This window comes from Hemitrygon akajei, unplaced genomic scaffold, assembly GCF_048418815.1.
Source record: "Hemitrygon akajei unplaced genomic scaffold, sHemAka1.3 Scf000099, whole genome shotgun sequence".
NCBI classification, from domain to species: Eukaryota; Metazoa; Chordata; class Chondrichthyes; order Myliobatiformes; family Dasyatidae; genus Hemitrygon; species Hemitrygon akajei.
Genome location: NW_027331985.1, coordinates 198,713 through 214,007, shown reverse-complemented (window position 1 = coordinate 214,007; position 15,295 = coordinate 198,713). Strand labels below are relative to the sequence as shown.

At 45.7% G+C, this 15,295-nt stretch overlaps 1 protein-coding gene across 1 annotated transcript; it reads right to left on the bottom strand.

Moving 5' to 3' along the window:
- Positions 1–779: 779 nt before the first annotated feature.
- On the bottom strand, positions 780–8,067 carry LOC140723064 (uncharacterized). The gene is made up of 2 exons (XM_073037687.1): positions 7,997–8,067; positions 780–2,976 (listed from the first exon to the last, which is right to left on the bottom strand). Exon 2 carries the CDS (start codon positions 2,639–2,641, stop codon positions 1,505–1,507), a length of 1,137 nt encoding a protein of 378 aa, XP_072893788.1. The 5' UTR covers positions 2,642–2,976; positions 7,997–8,067; the 3' UTR covers positions 780–1,504.
- Positions 8,068–15,295: the final 7,228 nt, after the last annotated feature.

The window sequence follows — 15,295 nt, the reverse complement described above, 5'->3', positions numbered from 1 at the left end:
TCAACTGACAAAACAGAATAGGCTTGCTGAGCCTTCCCCTTAATTACACTTTGTAAAAGAATAGGCCAAACCTCTTCTGGCCACTTTAAACTCTGAGCAACCTTCTCAAAATGCTGAAAGTATTTATCAATCTCTGCCTTGTCAAATGGAGGGACCAAATTAACTTCCCAACTGCCCTCAAATTTATCACCAGAGACTAACGCTAGACCCCTTTGCTGCAACCTCTTTATCTTTTCCAGCTCAAACAGCCTCTGTCTTTCTGTTTCCTCCCTCTATTTTTCTGCCTCTTCTCTCTGTTTTTCTGCCTCTCTGGCCTCAAACTGCCTCTGCCTTTCCGCAGCCTCCAGCTTTAATTTTTCTCAGTTGTACTGGAGCTCAAGCTCACTAGGTTTACTTTCAGGAAACACCTCCAACTCCTCCACTTTAAACACACCCTCAGATACATAATGTTCAGCTATTATCCTCTGCCTCTGTGCCCTCCTCATTGTCAATTTCACCTTAGCAAGTTTTAAACTTCTAGCAAAGCTCAACAACTCAATCCTTCTGGCATCCTCTAATGCCTCAGAGGTTGGTGCTTACAGACATCTATCAGCATCCATTGCTGCTGATTTTCCACACACAAAGAAATGAAAAGGGATGAAATTGATAATTAATGAATACGCCCCCAAATCTGTTCATATACTGGATGCAGGCCCCAATTTTGTTACGAATCATAACGTTTTAGAAATGAACCAGCAGCAACAGACTATAACTGGAGTCTGTTTTTGATGCTAAAACTATCTTTATTAGAATCTACTTGTAATATAGTAACTTAAGCAAGATAAACAAAAGCTAACAGTGTTATGTGTATATGTGTGTTTAAATAAAACTCCCAGACTATTGAGCTCGGGGGAAACAAGGCTTGGAGTCTTGGGATGGTAAAGTATGAAAGTTCAGTTCATCCATGGAATAGGTGATGAGAGAGATATTTGTAATCCAAGGAAAATGTTGAGAGAAGGCAATTATGTCGAATTCCACAGGTTCCATGGTAGTAAAACGAGAGAACAGTCTCTGTAGATTTTATTTGTCGTCGTTCCAAACCCACATACGATTTATCACCGAAAGTGACTTGTCACAAGGTGTATTGTCTTCAAGTGAATTACCACACCACACCCAGGCAAGGGTTAACACATCAGTGGTCTTCACAGGACACCCCAAATCAGATCCACTCCTATGGATCAAACGAGGTGACAACTACACATTCAATGTACGGTGAATCGATAATTAACCCACCCTTGTGGGCATAGGAAATTTCCAAACAGTGACGCTTGGCCACTAGTTCCCTAGTTTCAATCCTTCGATTTTGCCTCCTTCGTCTCCATCTGACTCTGAGTGTCTGTGTCCTCAGTTAAATCGAAACAAGCTGTGAGCAATGTAAACAAGCTGCAAGTCAGACTGATTCACCTTCTTAATCTCTCTCGCTCTCTCTTAAAATGACAGTCCAAAGCAAACGCAACCCAGGGATTCATAACAACGGCCCGTCCCCACTGTGAACTGACTGGTGAGCAAGTAGTTGGGACGACTGAGTGAATCCCTTCCCACAGACTGAGCAAGTGAACGGCTTCTCCCCAGTGTGAACTTGCTGATGTCTCTGTAGGTTGGATGATCCAGTGAATCTCTTCCCACATTTTGAGCAGGCGAACGGCCTTTCCCCTGTGTGAACTCGCTGGTGTTTCAGTAGTTGGAATGACAGACTGAATCGTTTCCCACAGACTGAGCAAGTGAACGGCTTCTCCCCAGTGTGAATTCGCTGGTGTGCCTGTAGGGTGGAAGATTGAGTGAATCTCTTCCCACATTCTGAGCAGGTGAATGGCTTCTCCCCAGTGTGAACTCGCTGATGTCTCTGCAGGTGGGATGACTGAGTGAATCCCTTCCCACATTCTGAGCAGGTGAACGGCCTCTCCCCTGTGTGAACTCGCTGATGACTCAGTAGGCTGGATGACTGAGTAAATCCCTTCCCACATTCTGAGCAGGTGAACAACTTCTCCCCAGTGTGAACTCGCTGATGTTTCTGCCGGGTGGATGAATCAGTGAATCCCTTCCCACAGACTGAGCAGGTGAATGGCTTCTCCCCAGTGTGAACTCGCTGATGTCTCTGCAGGTGGGATGACTGAGTGAATCCCTTCCCACATTCTGAGCAGGTGAACGGCCTCTCCCCTGTGTGAACTCGCTGATGACTCAGTAGGCTGGATGACTGAGTAAATCCCTTCCCACATTCTGAGCAGGTGAAAGGCCTCTCCCCATTGTGAACTGGCTGATGATTCTGTAAGTTGCATAAGTGAGTGAAGCTCTTCCCACAGTCTGAGCAGGTGAACGGTTTCTCCCCAGTGTGAACTCGCTGGTGTCTCTGCAGGTGGGATGACTGACTGAATCCCTTCCCACATTCTGAGCAGGTGAACGGCCTCTCCCCAGTGTGAACTCGCTGATGATTCTGTAGGTTGGATAACTCAGTGAATCTCTTCCCACATTCTGAGCAGGTGAACGGCTTCTCCCCAGTGTGAACTCGCTGATGACTCAGCAGGTGGGATGATTTAATGAATCTCTTCCCACAGACTGAGCAAGTGAATGGCCGCTCCCTGGTTTGAACTCGCTGGTGAGCCATTAGGTCAGATGACTGAGTGAATCTTTTCCCAGAAATTCAGCAGATGACAAGCCTCTGCCTGGTGTGACCTGACTGGTGTGTCCACAGTGGGAAAACTGAATGAATCCTTTCTCACGCACAGAACAGGTGAATGGCCTTGCCCAGTGTGAACTTGCTGATGTACCTTCAGTTGAGATGACCGAGTGAATCCATTCCCACTGTCTGAGAAGGTGAACGGCCTTTCTCCTGTGTAAAATGACGGGTGTGCCAGTTGGTCAGTTAACCGAGTGAATCCATCCCCACTGTCTGAGCAGGAAGGATGGTCGATTGAATCCCTTGCTCCACTTCTTAAATACCTAGACAGAAACAGCAAAATTGGTGTGTCATGTTTGAGCTTCCTGGAGACAAATTCCTTCTCGTTTTTAACCTGTAAAAAGATTTGCAAAATCCATCAATGGGTTTAGGACAATATTTCAGTTGAAATTACTTGAGTTGCCAAGGTTTGATCTGGTATCACACTGTTACAGTGAGGTTCAACCCAAGCTGGACAGAGATATCATCTCCTGACTGGGCAGAGTGCTGGTATCTGGAATGACCATCAATTCTCTGATGCTCTTCCTGTCTCTATAAGAATGGGGCATTTTGGCCTTCTCCAATTTGAACCCTCACTCAGTTTGACTCTCTCCATTGGTATTATTCCCCCCTCCTGCTGAACTGCATGGGTGCCTGGCCCCACAGTAACTGAAACAGTCTCACACAAATAGTCTTTCTTGACGTGCATCTGGGATTTTCTTTTATGTATTATTAACTTAAAGTGCCACAGTTTTAACACCATATAAAAAATTCCTGCTGAGATGGATGGTTGGTCCACACGTCGGTTAAAAGGATTTAGAGTGAATTTTTGTATTATTTCAGGTTCTTGTCACAGTCATAGAAAATTACAGCACAGAAACAGGCCCTTTGGGCCATCTAGTTTATGCAGAACTAGTTAAATTGCCCACTCCCAAACCCTTACCATCCAGGTACCTGCACGAACCTCTTAAATGTTGAAATTGTGTTTGCATGCACCACTTGTGCTGGCTGCTCATTCCACACCCGGATGACCGTCTGTGTGAAGAAGTTTCCCCTCATGTTCCCTTTAACGTTTCAACTTTCACCCTTAACCCATGGCCTCTGGTTGTAGTCCCACCCCCATCTCAGTGGAGAAAGCCAGCTTGCATTTAAACTATCTATGCCCCTCTATCACAATCAAATCTCCCCTCAATCTTCTACATTCCAAGGAATAAAGTCCTGATTTGTTCAATCTTTCCTTATAATCCAAGTCCTCCAGACATGGCAACATCCTTGTGAATTTTCTCTGAAATCTCTGAACTTCTTTTACATCTTTCCTGTAGGTAGGTGACCAAAACTGCACAGAATACTCCAAATAAGGCCTCACCAATGTCTTCTACAAGTCAACCATCTATTGTCAGTATATGGTTCATGCAGGCCAATGAACTAAAATCTTTCCTTCCATCTCTATCTAACTGTGATACCACTTTCAGTGAATTAAGGACTTGTATTCCCAGGTCATTTTCTTCCACAACACTCCTCCATGCCCGACCAGTCACTGTGAAAGACCTCCCTTGGTAGCTCATACCAAAGTGCAACAACTCACACTGGTCTGCAGTAAATTCCATTTTCCATTTCCCAAACCATTTTTCCACCTGGTCCAGATCACACTGCAACCCATGATAGTCTTATTGCAGTCCGCTGAACCCCCAGTCTTGTTGTCATCCACAAATTTGCTGATCCAGTTAACCACACTATCATCCAGATTACTGATATAGATGACAAACAGCAACAGATCCAGCACTGATCCCTGCGGCAACCACTAGACACAGGCCTCCAGTCAGAGAGGCAATCATCTGTAAATACTCTGGCTTCTCCCAAAGACAGTGTCTCATCCAATTTACTGTCTCATCTTGAATGCTGAGTGACTGAACCTTCTTGACCAACCTCCCATATGAGACTTTGTCAAGTGCCTTGCTAAAGTCCATGTAGTCAACATCCTCTGCCTTGCCTTCATCCACTTTCCTGATAACTTCCTTGAGAGACTCTCTAAGATTGGCTAGAGCCATTCTGTCTATCCTTTATCAGTCCACACCTATCCAAATACTTACAGTATATACTTGGTTCCTGCACACACATTCCAATAACTTTCCCAGTACTGATGTCAAGCTCACCAACATATAACTTCCTGGTTTATTTTTACAGCCTTTCTTGAACAGCAGAACAACATTGTCTGTCCTGCAATCTTCCAGTACCTCACCTGTCACTAAGGATGATTTAAATATCTGTGCTTAGGCCCCAATAATTTCTGCACTTGTCTTCTGCAGGGTCCTAGTGAACAACTTGTCAGGCCCTGGGGATAGATCCACACTAATTTGCCTCAAGACAGCAAACACCTCCACCTCTGTAATCTGTACAGGGTCCATGAAGTTGATGCGGCTTTGCCTCACTTCTGTAGACTCTGTGTTCAGCTCTTGAGTAAATACGGATGCAAAAAAAAATCTCCCCGTCTATGTTATCCCTTCTTATGGATTACCATTCTGATCTTCCAGAGAATTAATTTTTTCCCATGCAATCGTTTTGCTCTTAACATATCTGCAGAATCCCTGAGGATTCTCCTTCACCTTGTCTGCTGGGGCAACCTCATGCCTTTATTTCTTTCATCAGTGTTCACTTGAATTTCCTGTATTTCATAAGTACCCCATTTGTTCCTATCTGCCTGTACCTGGTATGCACCTCCTTTTTATTGATCTGGTAGAGGAAAGCCAAAGGGGTGAATGATATGCATGGTGGGAGGTGGGGGTAAGGAGGGTTAAACTACAGTAGCAGGGGGAATGGGAGCCTGAATAACAGAACAGATAGTGGAGAGGTTGTGGAGACAGATGTTGTTCAGGCCTCAGACAAAGTCAGGAAAGAAAAAGTTGAGCATGGTGCAGTGAATATGCTGAGCCCTGTATGTTTCAATACAAGGAGCATAGTAGGAAAGGCGGATGTGTTCAGGGCATGGATCAACACCTGGAATTAAGATACTCGGATCTGGCAACTGTGGATTGGGACAGGCTGCTTTATGGCAAAGGTGTGCTTGGTAAATGGGAGGCCTTCAAACCAAAATTTTGAAAGTACAAAGTGGGTATGTGCTTGTCAGAATAAAAGGTAAAGACAGAAACTGTAGGGAACCTTGGATTTCAAGAGATATTGAGACCCTGGTAAAGCACAAAATGGAATTGCATAACAGGGATAGGCAGTCAGTTTCTTACGGAGTATAAGAAATGGAAGAGAACACATAAGAAATAAATCAGGATGGCTAAAAGATGGCATGAAGTTGCTGTCACAGAAAAGGTGAAGGATAATCCTCAGGGATTCTAGTAATAGATTAAGAGCAAAAGGATTGCAAGGCACAAAGTTGGTCCTCTGGAAGACCGGAATGGCAATCCACGTGTGGAAACAAAGCAGATGGGGGAGATCTTAAATATTTTTCCATTCTCTATTTACTCAGGATATGGACAAAGATTCTATGGGAGTGTGGAAAAGCGGCATTAAAATCGTGGACCCGGTACAGTTTAAAGAAGAGTAGTTACTTCACTGTTCAAAATGGAACGTAGAAATTCACAGCATATTCTAGGCCATTCCGACTAAAATGTTGTGCCAATCATGTGACCTACTCTAGTAACTGCCCAGAATTTCCCCAGCACACACCCTCTATTTTTCTAATCTACATGTACCTATCTAAGAGGCTGCTGAAAGACCCTGTTGTATCTGCCTCAACAAACACAGCTGGCAGCACATTCCCCACACCCACCACTCTCTGTGTAAAAACTTACCCCTGACATCCCCTCAGTATCTATTTCCAAGCACCTTAAAACTATGCCCCCTCGTGTTAACCATTTCAACCCTGGGAAAAAACTGCTGGCCACCCACACGCTCAATACCCCTCATCATTTGACTCCTCTGCCAGGTAATTCCCCCCAACAGCTTCTAAAGTGGTCCACCTGTTGTTATGGGGGATGGCCATTAGAGTACTCTGTGATGCCTATTTAACCTCATTTTCCTTCCTGACTCTCACTCAGTTTCCTGTGTCCTGCCTCTTGGGTGTAACTCACCTCTCTTCATGTCATATCTATCACCCCCTCCAACTGCTGGATGATCTGGAATTCACCCATTTCAAGTTGCAGCTCATTGAAGTGCAGGGTTACAAGCTGCAGCTGGATGCACATCTTGTAGGTGAGGGCATCAGGGACACTGGAGGTCTCCCCTCCTTCCCTCCAATACTTCTCTAATTTGTAAAAATCTCCCCTCTAATTTGTAATAACTACTGTGCAGATAAATCTTGTACTGTGTATTTTTTACCCAGTGATAAGACGTGCACAGTGAATTTTATATAGAGAGGCATTCATTCTAACAGCTGGCAAATCACTGTCAATAGGAACTTTGATCTCCTCTGGGTTCGATCCAGTTCATCTGCACTCTCACACAACCTATGTAGCAGGCCTGTAACGGGTAATGAAGGATTTTCTCACCAAAGCTTTTGCACATTGTCCATATGTGGTTTGTTTGCTAAACTATGCTTTAAAAAGTCAGATTTCCAAATATCACGCCACTTCTTCCCACTTGCAAATTCTCCAGTAACTTTTGCATCACCAAAATACAAACAGGCATCCCCAGTTTCTGTACTCTACATAAATATTCCCCCTGAACACTCCCCCAATGACTGATGGTGGTGAACTCAGTGATGGTAATGCCAATGAATATGAAGGGAAGGGCAGTAATATGTCTCATTGGAGTCTGGCACATTTGTGATGTTAAAGCTGTTTGTTTCCCAGGACAAAGGTGTTTGATATTATTACGGACCCAGAGAGAATGGGACAAAACATGTTCTCACCGGTAGAAAAGCCCAGAGCAAGAGGAGGTAGAACAAGCAACACACACAAAATGCTGGAGGAACTCAGCAGGCCAGGCAGCATCTATGGAAAAGAGTACTAATGCTGAATTCCTCCGGCATTTTGTGTGTTGCTTGGATTTCCAGCCGCTGCAGATTTTCTCTTGCTGCGGTTGGAGGCAGAACAAAGGTGATTTTCTCAACAGCTGATAGAAAGATTGTGTTCTCTTTTTCCGAATTCCTAATCCTTGCTTTCAGATTGCTAGAGCTCAACTCTGTCTGTGAGATCTATCTGCTCCCATTCCCTGATTAGCCGGAAGCTCTCCGGGGCCCTTGTATGGATCGTGGGGCTGAGAGAGAGGAAAAAGACCTGCTTGTGCCGATTTTCGGGCCACAGTCTCCGGTTCTCACAGCAATTGTCACTCAATTAGAGTCGAAAAAGCCCTTACCTTTCCGCTCCTCCCGACATTTTGTATACTGCGCGCATGCGTAATTATCAGAGCCGGCAGCAATCCTGACGCCTGCGCATTTGATCGGTGCTTCAAACGACAGCGAAATTTTAACCGCGGGGCATTATGGGTAATCATGGTGCCATTAAAAATTTCTGCAAGCATCGGTTCCATGTCCATATCTCAGTTTTTTTTTGTGTGTAGAAAACTCAGCAGCTTTCTTAACGCAGAAAGCGGCTCCCATAAACGATACACTCATTATCAACATGCATTTCGTGTATCTAATGCCAAAGTACAATCCTCTTACAAATGCTGATGTGAAACAAAAGAGATTCTGCAGTTGCTGGAAACACAAAGACGCACACACACAGAATACTGAAGGAGCTCTGCAGTTCAGGCAGCAACTAAGCAGAGGAGTACACAGTCTAGACATGCTGAAGGGGCTCGGCTTAAATGCTGCCCATTTCTTCCTCTCCACATTTGCTGCCTGATCTGCTGATTACCTGCAATGTTTTGTAGAAATTAACCATTTTGTTTTTCAATTAACCAGTTTCCAAATGTTTCTCATCTTTCATTCATAGCCACATCCTGCTGGTCTTGCTCCTCTTCCTCCTCCTGCTTGTAACCTCCAGACCCCATCTCTCTCTGGAACCCCAAAGCCCTGACTCAGGCTGGCAACTCTTTGGTTTCTGTCTCTGCTCCATCGAAGATTCACTCGCTAGTCTGCTGTCAGGCTTTAGAGGTGCATTGCAGCAACCCAGCTGTCTGAGGCACAGTCCTTTGAAATTGGTGAAAATGACACAAAATTTGAAAAGAGCAGGGAAATAGGAGTTTAACCACATTAGTCCAGAGCCATGGGGAAGGTCAAATACTCACTGAGCTCATCGTGTTAATTAGCCTGGGGAAAATCATGCAGGAAATTCATGCAGGTGTATAAGATGATGAGAGGCATTGGTCGTGGGAAAAGTCAGTGGCTTTTTTCTTCCCAGGGCTGAGAAGGCTAACACGTGGGGGGCATAGTTAAGGTGCTTGGAAGTAGTTCAATGGAGGTGTCAGAGATATATTTTTTTATACAGATGGTGGTGGGTGTGTGGACTGCACTGCAAGCGACGGTGGTATAGACGGGTACAATTGAGTCTTTTAAGAGAATCTTAGATAGGTACATGGAGCTTAGGAAAATAGAGGGTTCTGTCGTAGGGTAATTCTAGGCATTTTCTAGAGTTGGTTGCTGTGGGCCGAAGGGCCTGTAATTTGCTGCAGATTTCTCTGATTCTAAGAAATTCAAGGGAAATCTCTTCTCCCACGGAGTGGTGACAAGTTGCAACAGGGAGAATGAGAGATAATTTTTTAAATACGGATATGAAACAGAAACCTGGGCAGAGAGCAGATGGACCGAGTGGCCTTTCTGGTGTACATTGTGAGTTTGGCAGTGACAGTAAGTACCTGCGACATGGGATTTGATACAGAATTGATTTATCTTTCACAGATCCACAATATTAAACGCCAGTGGGGCGCTGTCTTCTCCCGCATCTCCAACTCCACATTCAAGGATCGGTGGCATTCAAACGCTGGTAAAGGCTACACGTACAACACACTGGAGGAACTCAGCAGGTCGGGCAGCATCCATGAGAACGTTGTGTAGAGGGGGTTTCTTATTAGTATAAGGGGGTTCCTTCTTTGTGAGGGTTTATTTTTCTTTTTTGTTACTGCGTATGTTAATCAAATGGCTTCTTTGTTTTGTTAAAAGTAGGAATGCTTCTTTGTTGCGAGAGAGTGCTGGAAGCTTGTTTGAGTTAAATTTACTGATAACGGGAATTGTATTCATTTGTTAACCAATTGGGATTAATGTTATTCTCTCCTCTGGGTCTGTAAGCTATTGTTGGCGGGCTTTTGGGGAGATCGCCGCGAGGGTGAGAGAGAGAGAGAGAGAGAGAGAGAGAGAGAGAGAGAGAGAGAGAGAGAGAGAGAGAGAGAGAGAGAGAGAGAGAGAGAGAGAGAGGACGCGATGCTGTAAACTGGGTGAGGAACGGACCCCGAGTGGGGGTCCGAGGCCAGGACGTTCGGCGAGGAGAGAAGACGAAGATAGATGTGCTTGGTTGATCACTTCGGGTGTTCCTGAGCTACGAGTCGAGGAGTTCGGAGGGGATCAAATGGTGGCCAGAAGACTTTGTTAATTGAGCTCCAACGGTTGTACACGAAGTGGTTTGGACTTTGATAAGTCTTGGCGCCTTTTCTTTATTTTCTTTTCCTTTATATATATTGTATCATTATTAATCACATAGTTCTAGTAATATCTATAAAGTGTTATCATTTAATCACATATGGTGTACTGTCTATTATTATTTATTAAACCCAGAGTTTCGAGCTGCTTAGGAGGACTTGTGTAATAGCCACGGGCCGGTACCGAATTCAAACGAGAGCCGGTGATGGTACGGCCTGGGGCAAGTATCTGAGGGTGAGACCCTCTTAGTGGACGCTCCGAAATACCACGAGGGAGGGGAGTTGACCGCTGAAGACACCTCGGTGAGAGAGAGAGAGGTCGCTGCGACTGGGCCCTGAAGCCGTGGGAGACCTAGGCAGCGTGAGTGTGGAGTATAGTGCGCTGAAGAGGCGCACTGTCAGTGACCAGAATACGGCCCCGAGGGCCGAAGAGGCGATGGCCTGTCTGAGTGGTGCGAAGTGGTTTAAGGTGCTGGATCTGAGGAGTGGATGTTGCCAGATTCTGATGAGTGAGGCCGACAAGGAGAAGACGGCCTTTATAGGTCCCCTAGGATTCTTCCCGTCCGGAAAGATGCCTCAGGGCATATCCGGAGCCCTTGCAACCTTCCCGCGGGGCATGTGGAAGACCATGGGGGATGTGGAGGTGTCTGGAGTTTTGGCGTATGTGGATGTTCTCCTGGTATTTGGATTTGCCTCGGGAGAATCTGAAGCGAGACTGTTGCAGGAGCGACTGAGAACTAAAGAGCTGAAGCTTTCTCTGGTCACGTGTCAGGTCTGGCGAAGGTCGCAGCTCGTGAGTGACTGTCTCTACGGAATCAAGTTTGATGTGGAGATGGAGAGGCCAAATTCTCATCAGAAACCGGAGAAAGTGATCCGGAATCAGTTGGGAGACCAAGAAAGTTATCTGATTAAGAGTAACAGCAAACCGAGAGCCCGGAGAGGGGAGTTTGAGGAGGTGAAGCAATTGCGGACAGATCTTGGAAGAGGGAAGCGGAAGTTTGAAGGGAACCTGAAGATGACCATCGACAGTCCAAATGAAGTGGAAACCCTGAAGGTTGACCTTGAAGAAGTCATGAGGAAGGAAAAGCTGGAGATAAGTGCAGTGAATACAGAATTGTTGAGACTGTGGCGGGAGTTGGAGGAGCCAGAGATGAAGCTGATGTCTCGATTGCGGGAGGCTGAAGAGACTGGGGGAGCAGTGCAGGCCACGTGCTTCCGTTTGGAGAAGATCAAACAGCAGCTACCGATCGCAGAACTGAGGAAGAATACGGATTCGAAGGATGATGCGCTGCATGTGTGGTACATGCTGCCTTTTGCCAACTTCCCCTCGATTGAGGAAGAGACCTTTAGCCTTTCTGCCACTGAGTCAGGTGCAGTGGGGAGGGTTAGCCGTGGACAGCAGGGGAATCAGAGTTGCAAGGGGGCATGAGTGAGAGATTGAGAGAGGAGTTGACAAGCGGAGCCGAGGTATCCCCGGTTGTGTCGGAGCCAGGATGGTTTCGGGGAGGAGGTACGGAGGTCTCGAAGGGTTGAGAAACTCCCAGAGAATTTGGCCTATGTAGCGCCTGAGGAACAGGGCGTGAGGTCTACTGTTTGGGAAGCAATGTCACTGTTTGTGCCTGGGTTAGGGTTTGGTTGGCAGGAAACGTGGGCGAGTTATTTAATAGTCATGAGGACATGACTTTTATTTGGTGGGGGGAGAGTGTAAAGGAGGTTTCTTCTTTTTCTTTTTAACTCCGTATGTTAATCAAAATGGCTTCTTTGTTTTGTTATGAAAGAATGCTGGAAGCTTACCTGGTTTAAAATTTACTGATAACGAGAATTGTATTCATTTGTTAACCAATTGACATTAATGTTACTCTCTCTTCTCGGTCTGTAAGCTAGTGTTGGCGGGCTTTTGGGGAGTCGGCGCGAGGGGGTGAGGGAGAGAGGACGCGATGCTGTAAGCTGGGTGACGGAACGGACCCCGAGCGGGGGTCCGAGGCCAGGTTGTCGGCGGGAAGAGGAGATGAAGGCGGACGGGTGCTGGAGCCACTGCTCGGTTGATCACTGCGGGTGGTCCCAGGTGTGAAGACGGGAGGTCGGAGGAGAGCAACGAGAGGTCGAAGGTTCGATGGTTGAGCTCCAACGCTGTGCACTAAACTGATTGAACTCTGATACGTTTCGGCTCCTTTATTTTATATTTTTTTATTTATATATACTGCATTGTTGGTAACTATTTAGTACCAGTAATATCTATAAAGTGTAATCCTTTAATCGCATATGGTGTACTGTCTGTTATATGGCCGAGTGGGGAAATCACAGAATATTTACACAATCTGGTTGCCCAGTTTGACGGGGCAGAAGGCTGCTCCCCCTAGACAGAAGCGAGCCTGAGGTGTGGATGTACATCTGTATAGATATACATCTATATCTATATAGATATACAGATGTACAGAGATTCACTCCCCCTGAGAGAAGACATTTCTACTTACCCGCTTTCTTAAAGATGGACCATTTATTTGCTGATTCTGTCGCTTTATTCGTGACTCTCCCACTTGCAGAAACAATTTAGAATTGTACACAGAGCAGTACAGTGCAGGAACAGATCGTACTGGCCATGTTGCCAAATTACTCACGACCCATCTACCTGCGCACGATCTGTATACCTCTTAGACAACAATAAGGCATCTGCTTCCATCACCCGCCCAGGTACCGAGCAATCACAGTGATAAAGCGTTATCTGGCACATCTCCTTTGCACTCCCTACGCTCAGCTAATATTTAGCATTGACCTGGTCAAGAACCTATCATAGGCACTATTTGGGAAAGATCATAACTACAATTCTTCTAAATTCTGAGGACGACAAACCCCAGCTATGGGGTTGCCTTGGGGACCAGGATGAGTGTTCAGGGTCTACACCAGGTAGACTGATCAGGCCCTGCATTGGAATTAGTGATCAGGTCCAGTATGTGGGTGAGAATTCGTCCACTTTCGCATTTAGTTTAGTATTCGGGACTGACATTCGGGTTGTGTTCAGACCCTGAATGAGCACCGTCTTGAGCGAACATACCGGACTTCCGGCTGGTGAACCTGTCTTGTACAACCTGCAATGTCGGAACAGCATTTTAAAATCAGATTTTAAATCAAGCACAGTGTCATTAGCATATGTAGTGAGATATGTTAGCTTGCAGAAACAATGCATTGCATTCCTTAATAATAATAAAAATATAAATTATGTTGAATATATGGATGAAATTAAACAGGGTGGAAAGGAAAACGAAACCATATACCCTCTGCACTTTCTCGTCGAGCTTTCGCGGCACCCTCCTTTTTGTAAGCTACAATTCATTTGCCATTAAGGCCAATATGTCGGTCACAGTGGTAACGTTGTCCACAGGGCCCCAGGTAATATGACTGGATTGTAGTAAGAGGCGTAACTCCATTCAACTTTCATTTCACTTTGTTGAGCCAGTGTGGCATGTCAATGTAACCATCAACAGCTTAACGCCTGCAGAAAACAACGATACAGTAAGAAACATGGAAACAGAGGAAACATACAGCACCGTACCTTCGGCCCACAAAGCTGTGCGGAACATGTCACTGCCTTAGAACTACATCGGCTTTACATATAGCCCTCTATTTTTCTAACCTACATCCAGGAGTCTCTTTAAAGTCCCTATCGTTTCCGCTTCCAACATTGCCACCGTCAGCTTAGTCCACGCACACAACAATCTCTGCGTAAAAAAATAAATATATATTACCCCTGACATCTCCTCTGTACCTACTTCGAGGCACCGTAAAACTGTGCCCTCTCTCAGAAGACATGCTCCCAAATCCAGGCAACATCTTTGTAAATCTCCTATGCATCCTTTCTATGGTTTCCACGTCCTTCCTGTAGTGAGGCGACCAGGCAGCGTTACCTCTCGTCTCTTAAATTCAATGCTAAGATTAAGAAGGCATACGGTGCATTGGCCTTCATTAACCACAGAATCAACCTGCTGGGCAGCTTTGAGCGTCCTATGGACCCCGGACTCCAGGATCCCTCTGATCCTCCACACTGCCAAGAGTCTTACCATGAATGCTATATTCTGCCTTCGTATTTGACCCACCAAGCTGAACCACCTCACACTTACACGAGAAAATCCGTAAATTCAAGCAATACACACAAAATGCTGGTGGAACGCAGCAGGCCAGGCACATCACACTTACTTGTGTTGAACTCCATCTGCCACTTCTCAGACTGGTTTTCCATCATATCAATGTCCCATTGTAATTTCTGACAGCCCTCCACACTATCCACAACACCGCCGACCTTCGTGTATCTGCAAATTTACTAACCCATCCCTCCATTTCATCATCCATGTCATTTATAAAAATCACAAAGAGTAAGGGTCCCAGAACAGATCGCTGAGGTACGCCACTGGTCACCGGCCTCCATGCAGAATATGACCCATCTACAGCCACACTTTGCCTTCAGTGGGCAAGCCAGTTCTGGATCCACTAAGCAATCTTCCTTTGGATCCCATGCCTCCTTACTTTCCTCAATCAGCCTTACATGGGGCACCTTGTCAAGTGCCTTGCTAAAATCCATATACTCTACAGCTAGGACTCTGCCTTCATCAAACCGTTTTGTCACATCCTCAAACAATTCAATCAGGCTCGGAGGCACGACCTGCCTTTCACAAAACCATGTTGACTATGTCTAATCATATTATGCCTCTCCAAAGGTTCATAAACCTTGCCTTTCGGGATCTTCTCCATCAACTTACCACCAACTGAATTAAGACTCACTGTCCCATTATTTCCGAAGGGTTATTCCTACTCCCTTTCTTAAAAAAGGGAACAACATCCGCAACCCTCCAATCTTCCAGAACCTCTCCCGTCCTCACCGATGATGCAAAGATAATCGTCAGAAGCTCAGCAATCTCCTCCCTCGCTTCCCACAGTAGCTTGTGGTACATCCCGTCCAGTCCCCGGAGACTTATCTAACTTGATGCTTTCCAAAAGCTCCAGCACATCCTCTTTCTTAATATCTACATGCTCAAGCTTTTGAGTCCACTGAAGATCATCTCTACAATCGCCAAGATCCTTTTCCGT